At 41.4% G+C, this 19726-nt stretch overlaps 1 protein-coding gene across 3 annotated transcripts in view; it reads left to right on the top strand.

Annotated features, from left to right (window-relative positions):
- Positions 1–19183, top strand: part of tead4 (TEA domain transcription factor 4) — a 42751-nt gene extending 23568 nt beyond the window's left edge. For 2 of the 3 annotated variants that reach the window (XM_079251338.1, XM_079251337.1), the window contains exons 4-11: positions 276–410; positions 8077–8120; positions 8405–8466; positions 8660–8790; positions 10192–10365; positions 13751–13891; positions 14817–14969; positions 16792–19183. In XM_079251338.1, coding sequence (XP_079107464.1) covers positions 276–410; positions 8077–8120; positions 8405–8466; positions 8660–8790; positions 10192–10365; positions 13751–13891; positions 14817–14969; positions 16792–16905 — 954 coding nt within the window. In that variant the 3' untranslated portion in view covers positions 16906–19183. The remainder of the gene's footprint in view (positions 1–275; positions 411–8076; positions 8121–8404; positions 8467–8659; positions 8791–10191; positions 10366–13750; positions 13892–14816; positions 14970–16791) is intronic. The other variant, XM_079251339.1, reaches the window with a different exon arrangement.
- The last annotated feature ends 543 nt before the right edge of the window (positions 19184–19726 follow it).

The following is a 19726-nucleotide window of genomic DNA, read 5'->3' as shown; positions in this document are numbered from 1 at the left end:
CTCCAACAGTAGCTAGTTGTCATCACTGGCTTGCCCCTGCCAAAGCAATAAACTTAACTCTTGACCCAAAGGCCCTTGACTGTAATATCACCTTCTCTTCAGCTCTCTGCCTGGCAGGGATTCACCAGTGATGCAAGATGGCCTCAGCCTCTCATTTCCCCTTTTAGGGCTCATCTTGTGTTAGCAGCACAGTGGGTTGTTGACTTAAATGGAGTCTGATGAGTGCTGTCCCTTTGTCAGTTTATCTTACTCTCACTATCTGTCGCTCTCTATAGGATCAGGTTGCCAAAGACAAGGCCCTCCAGAGTATGGCCACCATGTCCTCAGCACAGATCATCTCACCCACAGCCTTCCAGAACAAGATCGCTCTCCAGGGCCTTTCTAGACCAGCTTACCCCACTACTGGTGGGGTGAGTGTTTCACAAGTTCCCTGTGTCCTTTTCTGTGTGCTAAAACTCTTTTTTTTTTTTTTTTTTTTTTTTATGCTGAAGTTTGAATGCAATCATTTTTTTTCATAACATTAAACTCTGTCCCTTCCTTGTTGTGTTGCTGGATGCTGGTTAAGTTTTTATTTTGTCTGCTGGAATTCCGTTTGTCTGAATTTTACATACTCTTGAGGGTTTTTCTCATCAGTTGTTATCGGTATGAATTTGGGACTTTGAACAATTGTAGTTCATCAACAGTCATCATCATCATCATCAACAATTGTAGTTCAACAAAACAATTCCTCCTAATTGTAGAGATCACGAATAACCATAGATTTATGTCAGACTCAGAGTTGCAGACATGAATTATTTGTCCTTTTTATATTTACATTCACTGGGCAAAATCAGAGAATTGCTCCAATTGAATATTTCAATCCTTTCCTGTTGACCAAAAATAGTTTTAAAGTCTGTGTTAGCTGATACTGATGAATAAATATTACTACTAATGATTATTACTAATAAATATACTATTATTTCACATTTTGAATGTTATAGTTTGGCTACAGATAACCTATAACTTTCTCTTAAAGAAGGTTAAATGATTTTTTTTTAATTGAATTTACGTGTCCCCATGACATATCTGGGATGCCATAGACCCTGCCACCTTAAAATCCCAACAAAAAAAACACGTGTTTTGCTTTGCTTTTATCAAATAAACCGCTTTTTATTTAAACTTTATGTCTGTTGTTTACTTATATCTTTACCTTGTTATCAATGGATCAAATCAAATTTTTAGTTTACATTTGTGTTAGTTACTTCTTTTGCTCTCATCTTTTATCTCAGAAAGTGTCTTTTAGCTTATTAAAGCACTATATAAATAAAATGTGTTATTATGTATTATAATATTATCTTAATTAGGGTCCGAGCCATACGAAGTATGGCAAGGCCCTATTGTTATTGTAATGTTTATTCTTCTCAGCACAACTCACTCAATTTTGACCCCCTTAGACCCCGTGAAAAGTTGCGAAACTTGGCACACACCTCAGTCCCGGCGAAAATAGCGATATTCTGGGGTCCGCGTGCACGCTAATGTGAAAATGCCTCGACGGCGCCCCCTAGAAACGCCAAAAATGGCCTCTAGAATGGGGGAAAAAAATTTTAGTTTGACGTAGGACGACGAAATTCGGTACACATGTCTATCACATCCAGACAAGTAAAAAAGTCATTGAAACGCCTGTTGTCATGGCAACGGGCTTTCCGCCATCTTGGCGTTTGCGGCCATTTTTTTGCCCGTTTTTGTCAATTTGGGCGCATCGCATTTGAACGAACTAGTCTGAGGCGATTCATGCTATTGGCTCCACATTCGCCATGGAGCTTCGTGACAAGATGGGGACCAAAAGTTATTCAAATCTTTTTGATAGGCGAAAGCTTGTTACCGTGGCAACCCATGGAAAAAAGCGATCTCGCCATGAAACACGGTTCACTCATATCTTCGCAGAAATACATCCGATCGGAACCAAAATTACAATAATTCATGTTTGGTAGGTCCTTCACGCATTGTAATATGTATTGTGGGGGGGGCGCATTTTGGGGGGGCCCCTAGGGGCCCGATAGTCTACTTTGACCTAGGGCTACGAAATTTGGTACACATGTATAAGTAACCAAGACGAGCAAAAAACTCCATTGAGAACCTGTTACCATGGCAACGGGGTGTCCGCCATCTTGGCGTTTATGCCCTTTTTATCACTTTAAGCACAACGTATTTCAACGAACTAGTCTGAGGGGATTCAGGCTATTGGCTCCACATTCGCCATGGAGCTTCGTGACAAGATGGGGACCAAAAGTTATTCAAATCTTTCTGATAGGAGAAAGCGTGTTACCGTGGCAACCCATGGAAAAAAGCGTTCTCGCCATGAAACACGGTTCACTCATATCTTCGCAGAAATACATCCGATCGGAACCAAAATTAAAATAATTCATGTTTGGTAGGTCCTTCACGCTTTGTAATATGTATTGTGGGGGGGGGGGGCGCATTTTGGGGGGGGCCCCTAGGGGCCCGATGGTCTACTTTGACCTATGGCTACGAAATTCGGTACACATGTATAAGTAACCAAGACGAGCAAAAAACTCTATTGAGAACCTGTTACCGTGGCAACAGGGTGTCTGCCATCTTGGCGTTTATGCCCTTTTTATCACTTTAAGCGCATCGTATTTGAACGAACTAGTCTGAGGCGATTCATGCTATTGGCTCCACATTCGCCATGGAGCTTCGTGACAAGATGGGGACCAAAAGTTATTCAAATCTTTCTGATAGGAGAAAGCGTGTTACCGTGGCAACCCATGGAAAAAAGCGTTCTCGCCATGAAACACGGTTTGCTTATATCTCTGCAGAAATGCATCCGATCGGAACCAAAATTCCAATAATTCATATTTGGTAGGTCCTTAACGCGTTGTAATATGTATTGTGGGGGGGGCACATTTTGGGGGCGGCCCCTAGGGGCCCGATCGTCTACTTTGAGCTAGGGCTACGAAATTCGGCACACATGTGTATCAACCCAAGACAAGCAAAAAACTTCATTGTGCAGCCGTTACCATGGCAACGGGGTGTCCGCCATCTTGGAAAAAAACCTTCTCGCCATGAAACACGGTTTGCTTATATCTTTGCACAAATTCATACGATGTGCACCAAAACTGTAACTATTCATATTTGGTAGGTCCTTAACACATTATAGAATGTATTGTGGGGGGGACACTTTTTGGGGGGGCCCCAAGGGGCCCGATCGTCTACTTTCATCTCGAGCTACGAAATTCGGCACACGTGTATCATTACAAGACAAGCTAAAAAGGCAATGAAACACATGTTGCCATGGTAACGGGGTGTCCGCCATCTTGGCGTTTACACACATTCTTTTCTCAATATGTGAATTGTATTTCTCTATTAAAATGAACTGGCTGTGCGGGTCCTTCACATGTAGCATTAGGAGAACCAGGACTCGGGCGGAGGGTTCGGCATGAGGCGAGGACCCGATGGATGCCGCTTGCGGCTTTAATTAGGGTCCGAGCCATACGAAGTATGGCAAGGCCCTATTGTTATTGTAATGTTTATTCTTCTCAGCACAACTCACTCAATTTTGACCCCCTTAGACCCCGTGAAAAGTTGCGAAACTTGGCACACACCTCAGTCCCGGCGAAAATAGCGATATTCTGGGGTCCGCGTGCACGCCAATGTGAAAATGCCTCGACGGCGCCCCCTAGAAATGCCAAAAATGGCCTCTAGAATGGGGGAAAAAAATTTTAGTTTGACGTAGGACGACGAAATTCGGTACACATGTCTATCACATCCAGACAAGTAAAAAAGTCATTGAAACGTCTGTTGTCATGGCAACGGGCTTTCCGCCATCTTGGCGTTTGCGGCCATTTTTTGGCCCGTTTTTGTCAATTTGGGCGCATCGCATTTGAACGAACTAGTCTGAGGCGAATCATGCTATTGGCTCCACATTCGCCATGGAGCTTCGTGACAAGATGGGGACCAAAAGTTATTCAAATCTTTTTGATAGGCGAAAGCGTGTTACCGTGGCAACCCATGGAAAAAAGCGATCTCGCCATGAAACACGGTTCACTCATATCTTCGCAGAAATACATCCGATCGGAACCAAAATTACAATAATTCATGTTTGGTAGGTCCTTCACGCATTGTAATATGTATTGTGGGGGGGGGGGGGCGCATTTTGGGGGGGCCCCTAGGGGCCCGATAGTCTACTTTGACCTAGGGCTACGAAATTCGGTACACATGTATAAGTAACCAAGACGAGCAAAAAACTCTATTGAGAACCTGTTACCATGGCAACGGGGTGTCCGCCATCTTGGCGTTTATGCCCTTTTTATCACTTTAAGCGCATCGTATTTGAACGAACTAGTCTGAGGGTATTCAGGCTATTGGCTCCACATTCGCCATGGAGCTTCGTGACAAGATGGGGACCAAAAGCTATTCAAATCTTTCTGATAGGAGAAAGCGTGTTACCGTGGCAACCCATGGAAAAAAGCGTTCTCGCCATGAAACACGGTTTGCTTATATCTCTGCAGAAATGCATCCGATCGGAAGCAAAATTCAGATAATTCATATTTGGTAGGTCCTTAACGCATTGTAATATGTATTGTGGGGGGGGCCCCTAGGGGCCCGATCGTCTACTTTGAGCTAGGGCTACGAAATTCGGCACACATGTGTATCAACCCAAGACAAGCAAAAAACTTCATTGTGCAGCCGTTACCATGGCAACAGGGTGTCCGCCATCTTGGAAAAAAACCTTCTCGCCATGAAACACGGTTTGCTTATATCTTTGCACAAATTCATACGATGTGCACCAAAACTGTAACTATTCATATTTGGTAGGTCCTTAACACATTATAGAATGTATTGTGGGGGGGACACTTTTTGGGGGGGCCCCAAGGGGCCCAATCGTCTACTTTCATCTCGGGCTACGAAATTCGGCATACATGTGTATCATCCCAAGACAAGCTAAAAAGTCAATGAAACACATGTTGCCATGGTAACGGGGTGTCCGCCATCTTGGCGTTTACACACATTCTTTTCTCAATATGTGAATTGTATTTCTCTATTAAAATGAACTGCCTGTGCGGGTCCTTCACATGTAGCATTAGGAGAACCAGGACTCGGGTGGAGGGTTCGGCATGAGGCGAGGACCCGATGGATGCCGCTTGCGGCTTTAATTAGGGTCCGAGCCATACGAAGTATGGCAGGGCCCTATTGTTATTGTAATGTTTATTATTCTCCTCGTTCTCGTTCTAAGCACAACTCACTCAATTTTGACCCCCTTAGACCCCGTGAAAAGTTGCGAAACTTGGCACACACCTCACGTCCGCTGAAAATTTCGATAATTTGGCGTTTGTATGCACGCCAATGCAAAAATGCCTCGACAGCGCCCCCTAGAAACGCCAAAAATGGCCTCTAGAATGGGGAAAAAAAATTTTAGTTTGACGTAGGACGACGAAATTCGGTACACATGTCTATCACATCAAGACAAGTAAAAAAGTCATTGAAACGCCTGTTGTCATGGCAACGGGCTTTCCGCCATCTTGGCGTTTGCGGCCATTTTTTTGCCCGTTTTTGTCAATTTGGGCGCATCGCATTTGAACGAACTAGTCTGAGGCGATTCATGCTATTGGCTCCACATTCGCCATGGAGCTTCGTGACGAGATGGGGACCAAAAGTTATTCAAATCTTTTTGATAGGCGAAAGCGTGTTACCGTGGCAACCCATGGAAAAAAGCGATCTCGCCATGAAACACGGTTCACTCATATCTTCGCAGAAATACATCCGATCGGAACCAAAATTAAAATAATTCATATTTGGTAGGTCCTTCACGCATTGTAATATGTATTGTGGGGGGGGCGCATTTTGGGGGGGCCCCTAGGGGCCCGATAGTCTACTTTGAGCTAGGGCTATGAAATTCGGTACACATGTATAAGTAACCAAGACGAGCAAAAAACTCTATTGAGAACCTGTTACCATGGCAACGGGGTGTCCGCCATCTTGGCGTTTATGCCCTTTTTATCACTTTAAGCGCATCGTATTTGAACGAACTAGTCTGAGGGTATTCAGGCTATTGGCTCCACATTCGCCATGGAGCTTCGTGACAAGATGGGGACAAAAAGTTATTCAAATCTTTCTGATAGGAGAAAGCGTGTTACCGTGGCAACCCATGGAAAAAAGCGTTCTCGCCATGAAACACGGTTCACTCATATCTTCGCAGAAATACGCCCGATCGGAACCAAAATTAAAATAATTCATGTTTGGTAGGTCCTTCACGCTTTGTAATATGTATTGTGGGGGGGGGCGCATTTTGGGGGGGGGCCCCGAGGGGCCCGATAGTTAGGGTCCGAGCCATACGAAGTATGGCAAGGCCCTATTGTTATTGTAATGTTTATTCTTCTCAGCACAACTCACTCAATTTTGACCCCCTTAGACCCCGTGAAAAGTTGCGAAACTTGGCACACACCTCAGTCCCGGCGAAAATAGCGATATTCTGGGGTCCGCGTGCACGCCAATGTGAAAATGCCTCGACGGCGCCCCCTAGAAACGCCAAAAATGGCCTCTAGAATGGGGGAAAAAATTTTTTGTTTGACGTAGGACGACGAAATTCGGTACACATGTCTACCACCTCAAGACAAGTAAAAAACTCATTGAAACGCCTGTTGTCATGGCAACGGGCTGTCCGCCATCTTGGCGTTTGCGGCCATTTTTTGGCCCGTTTTTGTCAATTTGGGCGCATCGTATTTGAACGAACTAGTCTGAGGGGATTCATGCTATTGGCTCCACATTCGCCATGGAGCTTCGTGACAAGATGGGGACAAAAAGTTATTCAAATCTTTTTGATAGGAGAAAGCGTGTTACCGTGGCAACCCATGTAAAACTGCGTTCTCGCCATGAAACACGGTTTGCTTATATCTCTGCAGAAATACATCCGATCGGAACCAAAATTAAAATAATTCATGTTTGGTAGGTCCTTCACGCATTGTAATATGTATTGTGGGGGGGGCGCATTTTGGGGGGGGCCCCTAGGGGCCCGATAGTCTACTTTGACCTAGGGCTACGAAATTCGGTACACATGTATAAGTAACCAAGACGAGCAAAAAACTCTATTGAGAACCTGTTACCATGGCAACGGGGTGTCCGCCATCTTGGCGTTTATGCCCTTTTTATCACTTTAAGCGCATCGTATTTGAACGAACTAGTCTGAGGGGATTCAGGCTATTGGCTCCACATTCGCCATGGAGCTTCGTGACAAGATGGGGACCAAAAGTTATTCAAATCTTTCTGATAGGAGAAAGCGTGTTACCGTGGCAACCCATGGAAAACAGCGTTCTCGCCATGAAACACGGTTTGCTTATATCTCTGCAGAAATGCATGCGATCGGAACCAAAATTCCAATAATTCATATTTGGTAGGTCCTTCACGCATTGTAATATGTATTGTGGGGGGGGGGGGGGGGGGCCCTAGGGGCCCGATTGTCTACTTTGACCTAGGGCTACGAAATTCGGCACACATGTGTACCAACCCTACACAAGCATAAAACTCAATTAAGCACCTGTTACCATGGCACTGGAGTGTCCGCCATCTTGAAAAAAATACTCCTCGCCATGAAACACGGTTCACTCATATCTTGGTAGAAATGCATCTGATCTGCACCAAAGTGGAAAACATTCATATTTGGTAGGTCCTTAACATATTTTAATATGTATTGTGGGGGTGGCACATTTTGGGGGGGGCCCCTAGGGGCCCGATCGTCTACTTTGATGTAGGGCTACGAAATTCGGCACACATGTCTAACATCCCAAAACGAGCTGAAAAGTCAATGAAACACATGTTGCCATGGTAACGGGCTGTCCGCCATCTTGGCGTTTACACACATTCTTTTCTCAATATGTGAATTGTATTTCTCTATTAAAATGAACTGTCTCTGCGGGTCCTTCACATGTAGCATTAGGAGAACCAGGACTCGGGTGGAGGGTTCGGCATGAGGCGAGGACCCGATGGATGCCGCTTGCGGCTTTAATTATTTATTATTATTACACATATTCTTCTCCTTAGCTGAAGCTTACTTAGTGAACTTTTGTGTTTTTTTTCCTCTAGTTTTGGCATGGGGCACTTCCAGGACAGCCAGGAGGTCATGAAGAGTAAGTATCCACTCTTTCTACTTTCCAGTGCTGTCCATCAGTAGATTCTCATGTGATCAGATTAATATCCATCAGATAGATTTCAGCCATGGAATGAATCTCAGACTTAATGAAAACACATCAGTGCAGTTAGAAAGGAAAATCTTCAGCTGTCTGACATCCGGCATAGCCACTCTGCCCCCTGCATCTTCTGAGGTCAGCCGGTCCTAATTAGTACGTGAGGTGGGGTCATGAAGCTGAGACATAACATGCCTCTCCGTCTCTTGCCTGTCTTTTCTTCCCAGCATTAAGCCATTCTCCCAGCAGAGTTATGCCATGCAAGCGTCCGGCCCGGCCCCCATAACAGGTGGGTGTCTTTTCCCCCCTCTGATGTGTTGACAGACGGCTGGCATATCAGCAAAGTGAGGAGGAAACTCATCTGATAATGAAAAGCTTATGCAAAATTCAGAGAAATAGCTGAAGTTTTGAAGCATTTTCAAGTTTTTACTTGGTCACAGTCAAGCAGCATATCAACACGTTCACCACGCTCTCTTCTGCAGGTTATGAAAGCACAGCAGGGCTGTCCATGTCTCCTGGTGCCCCCCCTTGGCAGGGCAGATGTATTGCCAGCTCCAAGCTACGAATGCTGGAGTTCTCTGCCTTCCTGGAGCAACCTCAGGACCCAGAGACTGTGAGTGCACTGTGGATAACTCTGTTCATTCATCAATAAAATATAATGTTGTTTTTTTAAGACAAATAAAAGGTTAATGAAAAACACATCATAGATGTAAATTCTAGGGCTGTGATGAAATGCTTTCGTCCCGATTCGATTTATTTGGATTTTTTTGGTGCCGATTCCATTTAAATTGCGGTTTTCATGATTCTTCGATTTTGCTGATTTTTGTAGACTAAACAAAAAAAAAACTGTACAAAACTCTTTTTGCTCTTCATTTTTCTTCATTTTAAACAGTAAAAAAAAACAACACAGTAGCCAGACCATCGTTTTGCTGCTATAATGCCCAAGAGGACAAGTTAAAAGATCAATAAAAACAATAAAAATGACAAAAATTTTTTTATAATGGATTGTTTTTTTTTGTTTTTTTTTTAAATAGATTTTTTTAACCAAAAAATTATTTTTAAAAATTGTGAATATTCAATTTTTTCGATTCAATTCCCCACCCCTAGTAAATGCTGTATTTTTAGTATTTCATATCTCAGACCTTGGCTGAGTAGATTTAACTTGACCTTTATTAAATTTGCTTTAATGAGATTACAACTGTGCTGTTAAACAAAACTTAGCAGCTTTCCAGTGTGTCATTTTTGGTGTTATTCTAGAAAAGCCTTCACTTTTCTGGCAGCATATTTTTTCAGTGAAATTACTGTGGCACAGACATGTGCTTGTTTGTTTTGTTCATGCATCCACTTTGTAGAGTTCAGTGTAAAGTGAACTCAGTAGGAGATAAGAGCAGAAAGCTGCTGATGCATTTTTGAAACGTCTTTAATGTAGTGACATTTAATCATTCTGCACTGGATATTTGCTGTGTTGCATAAACACATGCCAGAAGGATATGTAAAACATTCAAGTAAAGAACAGTGCAAGTTTGCCTGTTTTTGCTTGAAAGCTTGTTGTGACTGACATCTGTTTCCCGAACACTGAACAATGTCTTTGTCCATCAACAACTCTGTCTCCATATCCACTTAAAAAAGCTAAAAATGCTTTTTATTATTATACTAATCATTTCTAAAACCCCAAAATTCAACAGCAGATGTCATTTTTAGCATGTTGTTCTATTGGCTCCACAGCTGCTGGCTTTAGGCTGCAATACGTCATGATCTGATTGAAAATGTAATGTGCAGCTCTTGCACATACCATGGGATTGGTTTTCATATGGAAATACTGAAATGTTGTCAATAATTAGAGCAAGTGTTTTTTGTGGTTTGACTAATTGCTGAAAGCAGTAAGGAAACCGGGAAGCCTGAAATTGGACTGAAGATGGATTAATGCAACAAACACTGAGAACTGCTAACCATCAGTCTAGACCTGTGCCGTTTTCTCTGGTTTGTCCCCTGATATGCACTTTTCTCTCTTCAGTTCAACAAGCACCTATTTGTGCATATCGCCCAGTCCAACCCGAGCTACAGTGACCCCTATCTGGAGTCTGTGGACATCAGGCAGATCTACGACAAGTTCCCAGAAAAGAAAGGTGGCCTAAAAGAGCTTTTTGACAAAGGGCCACACAATGCTTTCTTTCTCGTCAAGTTCTGGGTAAAACTTTTTTTTTTTTTTTTGCATATGTTACTTTTCTATTTTGAAGCTACATGAAATAACCTAATCTGATATTCTGCATGTGACACATTGAATACATCATATAATCCTTTCCAAGCCATGAGGGTGAAGTGAGTGCATACTGAATACTCTTGTTAATGTTTTGTAGCACCTGTTGGCTGTTAATGGTCTAACAGTGTTAGCTGTGTTGAGATAGCTTAAGTGTCGGAGTTAAAGGAACTTAAGTGCGATTTGGGTCCAGAATGGATGGAAAGTCTTTGACCTTACCAGTGGTTTATATGCCAGCAAACCTTGGGCAGTGCTGCGCTGTGTGCCTTTGACATGACTGTATTTGTATATGTCTGTGATGTGAGTTTGTGACAGCAGCCTTGGGGGAGAGTGGCAGGCCTGATCTTTCACTAGGAGTAATGTGATCCCAGACACCTGTCTCTGCACTATTAGACTGAGACCCTCACACCACCACCACCACCACCGCAGTCTTTTTATTTATAGTTAAGAACCTCCCCCCACCCTCCTTCATGTGCATGCACAGACAACTCAACATTACACACTGCGACAGTGATAAGAGAGTAAATCATAATGACAAAGTCAACATAAGAAATGTGTGGGGCATTCTTTAAAAGGCAGGAAAACCCAAGCAGAGCATATTACTGCAGGATGACACGTTTGATATTTACACACCACCTCCATCAACTTGCATGTAGCAAAACTCAAAGGCACACTGTTATCAAGAAACTATTACATATTATTCAAATAAAGAAGCTACTATTTGTTTTGCAGGCATGTTGACTTTACAGAGATAAACTCCTCATGTTTTTAGCCTTTTGTTTGCATTATCTCAGATTCATGATAGTCTTAAGAGGTTGTGTCAGGCTACACAAAATGCTTATCATGTCCTCTGTCTCAAAAACATCAACTCAAAGGCACGTGGCACTGCTTTCTTAGAAAACTACAATGGTGTTGTCCTGGATCTGCACAACATTACCAGATAAAGAAATCTAGCTGTTACTTTCAGGTATGAAATGTATCAAAGTCCAGCAGAAAAAAGTGGAAACGATCTTTTCATTACCTGGAAATGGTTCTTGCATGCTGATGGTGCATGTATGAGGGGTATGAGCCTATCCCTGTAAAGAATTATGTCATCTATCACTGTACTGCTATAAGACATTGTCACCATGAAATGTTTACAGATTAAAGACTAGTGGGAAAACATCAATGGAAAGTGCTCAAATGTAACAGGCTTACTTCCTACAAAAGTGTAGGTGATGTGCAAAGCAGATGAACAGTAAAATATAACTTCAGCTACTGTGGTCTGGGGCACCAAAGACTGTAAAGGTCAAGTTCAAAGAGCTGCCTTGCATCACATGCCACCAAATGGCTTTTTATGTGTGGCATTACTCCTCTCACATGCTTGACTTCCACATTATTTATTGTAGAGAGATAAAAGACATTGGTGAGTGGCACCTTGTTGGAACTGGTCTTCTCTAGTCCTCGGGAAGAGCAGCTGGTTGAGCCATGGCATTTGATTCAGGGGCTGGGGAAGGAGGGGAAGAGTAACTCCACCATTTATCAAAAAGAAAAGGAGAGCAAGACAGCAATAAAGAACAGGACATACAAATAGGGACATAGACAGTGTGAACAGGAGATAGGGATAGCAGGAGAAATGCTGGGTGGCACGTAACCAACAAGTCATTCATCAGTGAAATATTACTCTCTTGACTCATATCAGAGCCTGGTAGAGTCAACAGTTATGAAACATGTGGCTCTATAGAGAGGAAAGCAAGCTCATAACAGTGGCCTCCCTCGGTTTGTTCATCTTATCACATCCCAAGGGGGTCGTCCACTACTCAAGGCACCCATTACAAAACATAGAAATGCTACAAAATGGCTGGGCATTTCAGCATCCACAGTGGGGAAAAAACAACAGCAAAGATGCTCCTGGCCGTGAAAATGAGTAAAATGAAATCCTTGACATCTGAAAATACAGTAACCTCATTTATGCCATTGTAAAAGATGTGAAGGGCCTGCTTGATGTTGATGCTGTGACACCGCCACAAGGCAGGTCGTGACTTGGGGGTGTGCTGAGGTGCAGGTTGGCATGGTGACGGTGACAGGCGGCTGACCCGCCTCCAAAGCTATGGTATTCTAGATTGAATTTCCAGCAAAACCCCGTGTCGGCCACTGGCTGCCCTTCTCCTCTCCCCACCATCCTCTTCCCCTTCAGCGCCCGTGGCCCTATCCTAACGGATTGTCTCACGCCTTTGAAGTGCAGGGGGAATCCGATTTAAACCGGCTCTGCTAAATTGTTACACAGCCAGCCTGCCCACCATGATCTAATCAGCCAATTGCACGCTGCTGATTGTAATTGGATGAATTCCCTCGCAGGCTGTTAGGGAAGCAGAGAATGGTGGTTTGGGGAGGGTCACTAGGCCCCAGGGATGAAGACAAATAGAGGAATTACATGAGCAAGGGATGAAGACAAACGGGAAGATGAAGAGATGAAAGGAGGCTGAGCGGTGTCTCAATGGCCCATTAGAAGACAAGAACCCAGCAGGGGAAAAGGTAAAACAGCTCAGCTGTCTGACAGAGGAGACGGCACCCCAGTCTGATCCAAAATGTGATTATGCTCGCCTCAATTCAAAGTCGAACCAGCAGGAGGATAAGAAATGAGTAAATCTGCTTCTACCTGAATATAAAGAACGGGGATCTTGGCTGCCTTTAGATTGAACTTGTGGGGGCATATTTTTGTCCAAGAAAGTATACTAATGTGTGGCATCACACAAATCTGAGATGTATTTCATTTTTAAAGGTATGACTTGCAGCTTTTTTTGTTATTAGCGAAAAAGTATATATTTAGTAATTTTTTTCAATGTTATGTTTAGCAATGAAAGAAAAAAAATTACTGAAACAAAGTTTTCAGTTTTGGATTTTTCCATATGCACCCAGCTCAACAGAATTAACAGAATTCCTCTTCAATGCATTGAAGAATGACTACATCATGTATATAGTCTTTACATAAGGCCACACTCTCATAAACACAAGTTGATTCATAGCTTCTTGGGAATCTTCAGCCTGGATTTGACAGCTCTAACAAGAATCACTCTCATGTTTTGTTGAGGCAGAACATCTTTAATGAGATCTGTGAGCCCAAAAAAAAAAAGTAGGACCTTGCTGCCAAATATGAATGAGCAGACACCACATGTTAACAGGGCTGTGCGGGGGTTCAGTGTGTACTCAGCACATTTCTGTTCAATGAGGTTAATGTTTACACTGTAAATTAACCAAGTCTTATCCAGCATCAGGTTTTCTAGTTTCAAGTCGACGTTTAGTTGATCCTGACATGCTATTTGTGTCTCCCTTCAAGGCGGACCTGAGTATAAACCTGCAGGATGACAGCAGCTTCTTTTATGGTGTGTCCAGCCAGTATGAGAGCTCCGAGAACATGATTATCACCTCATCCACTAAAGTCTGCTCTTTTGGCAAACAAGTGGTGGAGAAAGTGGAGGTAAAGCAAAGACACTTGAGTATTACAAATGTATTTACATAATTGGTTTTCCTAAAGCATGTAATAAACATGATTTCCAGAAAAGTTGGAAAGAATAACAATAACTTACATTTATAATTTGTAAATTTATTTGAGCATATATGAATGTTTTTGGTTCAGTAAACATCACGTAATATATGCTGTTGAAGTGGAGGACACATGGTACACTCATGGGACAACAAAATAGTAGGGAGCTGTCACATTCTGCTTGGAATTGTAGAGCACTTCTAGTCATAAGCTGGGAATGATATACAGTTAGTTGCTTCACTGATTCTGTGATAGAGAAGTGATATTTCAACATTAACAGGTCACGACCACTTAAAAAAAAATGCTATTATCTCTATGAGTGAATAACCGCCACTGGCGGAGATGGATTCCAGTCAATTACCACTGGTCTGTGGTCAGAAAACTGATTCACAAATCTCCCCAGCCTGACTAACTCCTATATTTCCTGTTAACTATACACTGTCATTGCCCTGCCCCCACCCTCTGCTGATGGATGGTACAATATAAACACACACACACACATATTATTTGCCCAAGCCATCTGCTTCACTAGACGACATGATGATATTTAATGGCTTCATCATTTGATTATAGTTGTCACGAGAAATATGTTTATTGTAAAATCTGGCATGCCATATGCTGCATTAGGTATATTGCATTACTCACATTACAGCTTATCACATAGATTGAATGAATCCATTTGACTTTCAGTAAAACGTGTTTGTGTTTCTTTTTTAACTCTTTTTTTGTTGTTGTTGTTGTTTTACCTTATTTTGCAAAAGATGTCACATTTAATTAATAAGTGTTTTAAATTCTCATTCAACCTGATATATATTCTTACTGACTGGAATGCAAACTTGTGTGTTGCTTCCCCCCCCAGACAGAGTATGCGCGCTTTGAGAATGGACGCTACGTGTTTCGGATTCACCGATCCCCCTTATGTGAATACATGATCAATTTTATCCACAAGCTGAAACACCTGCCTGAGAAATACATGATGAACAGCGTACTGGAGAACTTCACTATCCTACAGGTACACCTTGGAATTGGTGATTTTTTTATGTGTGTGTATAAAGGCTGGAATTTTATGATTTCAGTGTCTATCCTTGTTACTACATTTGTATTAGATGCAGCGGGTAAAAACAGTGGCTATATGTTAAAGATTAATATTTTTTTCTGCTTTGCATTCTTGGTTTTATTTAACTGACAATTACAATAAATTAAATATAATGTCCACTTTTTCAAGAACTGACACAATTTCCTGTGGTTTTAATAAAAGCTCTGTAAAATACTTGGAGTAAAATATGGCAGAAGTTCAGTACCACAGCCCCCCTTTCAGCCCCATCTTTACAATACTTAGTAGCAACCAACTTAGCTGTTGGAGTGAGCCGCTCACCGCTCCAACATAGAGAGGCCCTCTTTTCAGCTTGGTTGGACAGTTTGCAGCTCTACATGAAGGTCCATTTTAGCACAATTTAAACTCAATACCCTTGAAGTTTATTATGTGAGACTATATGTTTAGAGCTCACACTAGAAAACCCCTCAAAAAGAAAAAAACTCTTTTGTGTTGAGTTTTTTTCCCCTCATATTCTAATACATCCAACTGCTATACACTCCAGTTACACTAGTTGGCATACAGCTGGTATCGATTGCTTCTTTCGATACAATCTAATGAAGAAATATGCATTTATCTGGGCACTGTTAAAAAAATTGCACCGCAGTGCACCGCACTGTTCAAACACAACAGCCAACAACAGCCAGATAGTAGATAATCCATCCATCCATTCATCCATCCATCCATCCATGCATCTGAATTTTGTTTGTTCTTAGTTGTTTGTTCTTAGGTTTAGTTTTTAGATAATCCCGCCTTTGCAGCACCATTTTATTAATTGTGAAAATAAAATCTCAGTTAATTTTAACCACCTGTCTCCCATCTCCTGCATTTGGGCCATCTTTACTAGTTTTCAGAAATATGAGTGTAAATGGGGAAGACTGGTGTCAGCTGCTGGCTGGTGGAGATGTGGCTGGGACTGATGAACGTGTCTGTAGTTCTCCATTCACTAACAAAACAGAAAGGTGAACAGTCACCCCAAGCCATTGTAGCACCTCTTTTGTGACAAAACATTTGAAGCTTTGAGTTTAGAGGGACACTCATAGGTCAAAATGAATTAATGATGGATGGTATCGAACTTTAAACTGCTTTGACAGGCTGCTAAGTTACTACAGTTTCTCACAAATCATTTGTCCAATCAGCTGTGGACTGAACTTTGCTGAATGAACTGCTGTGCTCATCAGACAACAGACACTGAGAGGAAAGTGAATCGAGTGGAGTGTGTCACCATAGTAACCAAGTGGTCCTCAACAACAGTTCAAAGAAATGTGTTTCTTCTATCGACGACTACATTCCTGCAGAACAAGCAAGCAGACAATGACCATATTGAGCCCACTCTAACGACCACATGGCAGCATGTCATTAGGTGTCTCAATGGGCTGATTTTACTCGTATTAACTGTGAACAGCTCATAAATACTTTCAGACAGCAGACACATAGAAGGGCATATCTCCTGTTCCAAGGCTTAGCACAATGCATCTATGTGCCTCTTGTGACATTCACTTTAACCCAACAGAAAGAGTTGCTGAAGTTGTTTGCTTGCGTTATGCTTGTTGTACTGTCACATGTATTCTACAAACAGAGCACAAGTGTGTAATATGGATCTGATATTCCTCTTGAATCCTGCAGGAAGCCAAAGCTCGGCCAAAACCACAAGAATACAAGAGAAAAAAATGCATTTATTTAACAAGGTTACAATTGAGATCTGTCCAAACTAAAATGCACTTTCTTTTTTTGTCATCAGGTGGTGACAAACAGGGACACACTGGAAACCCTGCTGTGCATAGCTTACGTCTTTGAGGTGTCCACTAGTGAGCACGGCGCACAGCATCATATTTACAGGCTAGTCAAGGACTGACACAGTCGCACAGTTGGAACTTACCAACTTTATACCCTTTGTAGCGCATCAGTGAGCAACGATACCAAACAAAAAAAAAAGACTACCGCCGCCACGAGCTTAAAGCTGAAATCTGTCAGGTCGGTCAGAAGCCCAGAGAAACACTGGCTGTGTCAGCATGTGCAGAAACTCTACTACTGCTGAAGAAGAGGAGATGGATTTGGGACTGTGGAAGCTGCAACAGGTTGTGTGTGAAAAGTGGCAAGAAGAAAAGAAAAGAGGAGAACCATAAAACACTGTGGTCTCTATGCCAAACAAACTAAACATGGCCAACAAAGCCTGCATGAGAAGTGTCATTGGTGGTGTTCTTCATCTTCATTTTATTAGAGCTTGTTTTTAATTTAGATTATTTTATGCACATGCATGTGCAGGGCGTGTTTGTGACAGAAGAGTTTGGTTCTCTCACGGTGCCATCTAGTGACTTAAAAAAATATAACAATGAGGGCGAAAAAAAATACAAAAGCAGATGGAGGATTCCTCTTTTGCACATCTATTAAATATCACTTTTGGAGCCTCTGTTATGTGTTTTTTTTTTTTGTTTTTTTTAGCATTTTAAGAAATTATGTACAGTACCACATCCATCTCTTCTTGATAGAGTTATGATAAGTGGCTAAAATGATTTAAAAGAGCTGTTGTATTCACTTTGTTTGATGTTTATTGTTGAATGTTTCTTGTATTGTCTTATTGTCTCTGATTGACATCTATCTGACTACAATGTAAGGCACATAAATAACACTGCTAACTTGAACCAGACTGGAATCTTTAAGCTGATTACAGAAGTTCTCTGTATATGTAACTTGCCCTGAAGTGTCAGATGAAAATACAAGTTTCTTACGTACATTCTTGTTGTTGAGTTTTGTAAAGGGTGCAGATCCAATAGCATATCGTCAGATGTTCATTCATCCAAATAATAAGGACATTTTCTTTGGATTGGTTTTGAACTTTTCTCTTCTCTAATGTCACCTATTTATGTTTTATTTTACATTGTTGGAAAACCCGATCAATTGCCTTTACAATGCAGTATACCTTGTTAGGATCATGCTACTAATGGAATGAGCAACACCGCTAAACATGAGGATGACGCCCCAGAAAATGTGCAGATGTCCTCTGCAATATCCTCCAACTCTTCACTCCTGTGTTGAAATGTAAGTGTTGCTGGGTGTTTGACAGTCACAGCTGACTGACAGGCACCAGACTGACAGACATGCATGAGATTCTGGAGACAGAGGCAATCCCATATCCCAAAATCTGGGACCTAACTCCATTCTCCAGATGACAACGCTTTCCCCCTCAGAGTCATCTTCATCATCGTCACAGATCATCTCTAGAATTTGGGAGTGGAGAAGATATATTGGTCTGCTGTTAGTCCAGATCTCAACTCACCTGAACACTTGTGCTTTTAGTTTAGCTATGCTGTTTGTGCTAAAGTGACCGACACAACTGCTGTGGAGTGGGATACCATCCCACAGCAAAATGTTACCAGCATAAGGTGTTGTGCTGTTGTAGCTCTATGTGGATCTTTCACTTCCTACTGAGGTGTCTGGCAGTATATAATGAATTTTGTGTAAAAATTGTGCTGGTTTTTTTTTTTTTTTTTTTTTTTTTTTTGTCTTATTACTGTGTGAGTGGAATCATTCAATCCACCAAGCAACTCAAAACAGGAGTAAATGCAAACAGGAAAATACTGCAGGGGTTTCGGCTGATTTTTGGGGCCACATGTTCAGCTGTGTTGCTTATTCCTCAGAAGCATGAAACTTATTAGTTATCCCTGTAAAGGTATTTTTATTAATCAGGCTTTCCAGCTACTTATAATATCCATTTGTATTATTAAGAGGAGATTATTAAGAGACCTTACATTTTGTGCTAAGTTAACACTGTAATACACGTACATGTCACAGCATAGCATGCAAATACATTGACACATTCACAGATCTTGGTAGTTTCCTTGCATAACTGAAATAAGACTAAGTCACATCATAAATTCAGAAAGTTTAGTGACAATTTAATGTTTCAAAATACAGTCTGCATTTTTAAACGCAAATTGACATATACTAATAAGATATTTATATGATATTAAGTCATAATTATGGCATTAGTTTCATTAAAATAGATTTTGTTATGCATATTACATTGTTTATTGCTTACATCCTTTTTTCTCAAAATATGTGAATAAAGGAACATTCTTTGTTGCTGAAAAACACAAAGTGTTGGAAAGGTTGTTTTAAAAATAGGTTTCATGATAACAAATCTGAAACAAAAATATAGGGCAAATAAATTTAATCCAGCTAAAAGAGCCAATCTCAACTGTTTGATGCATGTGATGAGAAGCAGATATCCTTTATATTAGAGGCCAACAAGTGTAACAAATGTATATGCTTTTCATTCAGTTTGCTCTTTTACATAACTAATTTTAAGATAGTAATGCTTGTAGAGATATGTCTCTTTTAGGTCTAATCTGTATATTTATTATATGTTTTTTGGAGCAAGGACACATTGAAAACCTGATGAACCGTAGCTCTCACAGGGCTGAATTGAGTAGCCCCTCTCTAAATCCTTAACTGTCCAGCAATTCCCCCTTTATTATAGGGTTAAATAAGCAGTGTCCATGAAGACATTAAAATGTCTCCAAAATGATTGGTTATTTGGATTTATAAACATCTATGAAAACTACACTGTGTACCTTTAGAAGCAATGCATTTAGTAGCTACAGTATACTTTAAAGTTGAGTTTTCATTGCTCTGGCTAAATAACCTCGGAAAAAGAACATATAACAAAACATACG

Source organism: Telmatherina bonti (assembly GCF_933228915.1).
Source record: "Telmatherina bonti genome assembly, chromosome: 2".
NCBI classification, from domain to species: domain Eukaryota; kingdom Metazoa; phylum Chordata; class Actinopteri; order Atheriniformes; family Telmatherinidae; genus Telmatherina; species Telmatherina bonti.
This window is presented reverse-complemented; position numbering and strand designations above follow the sequence as displayed.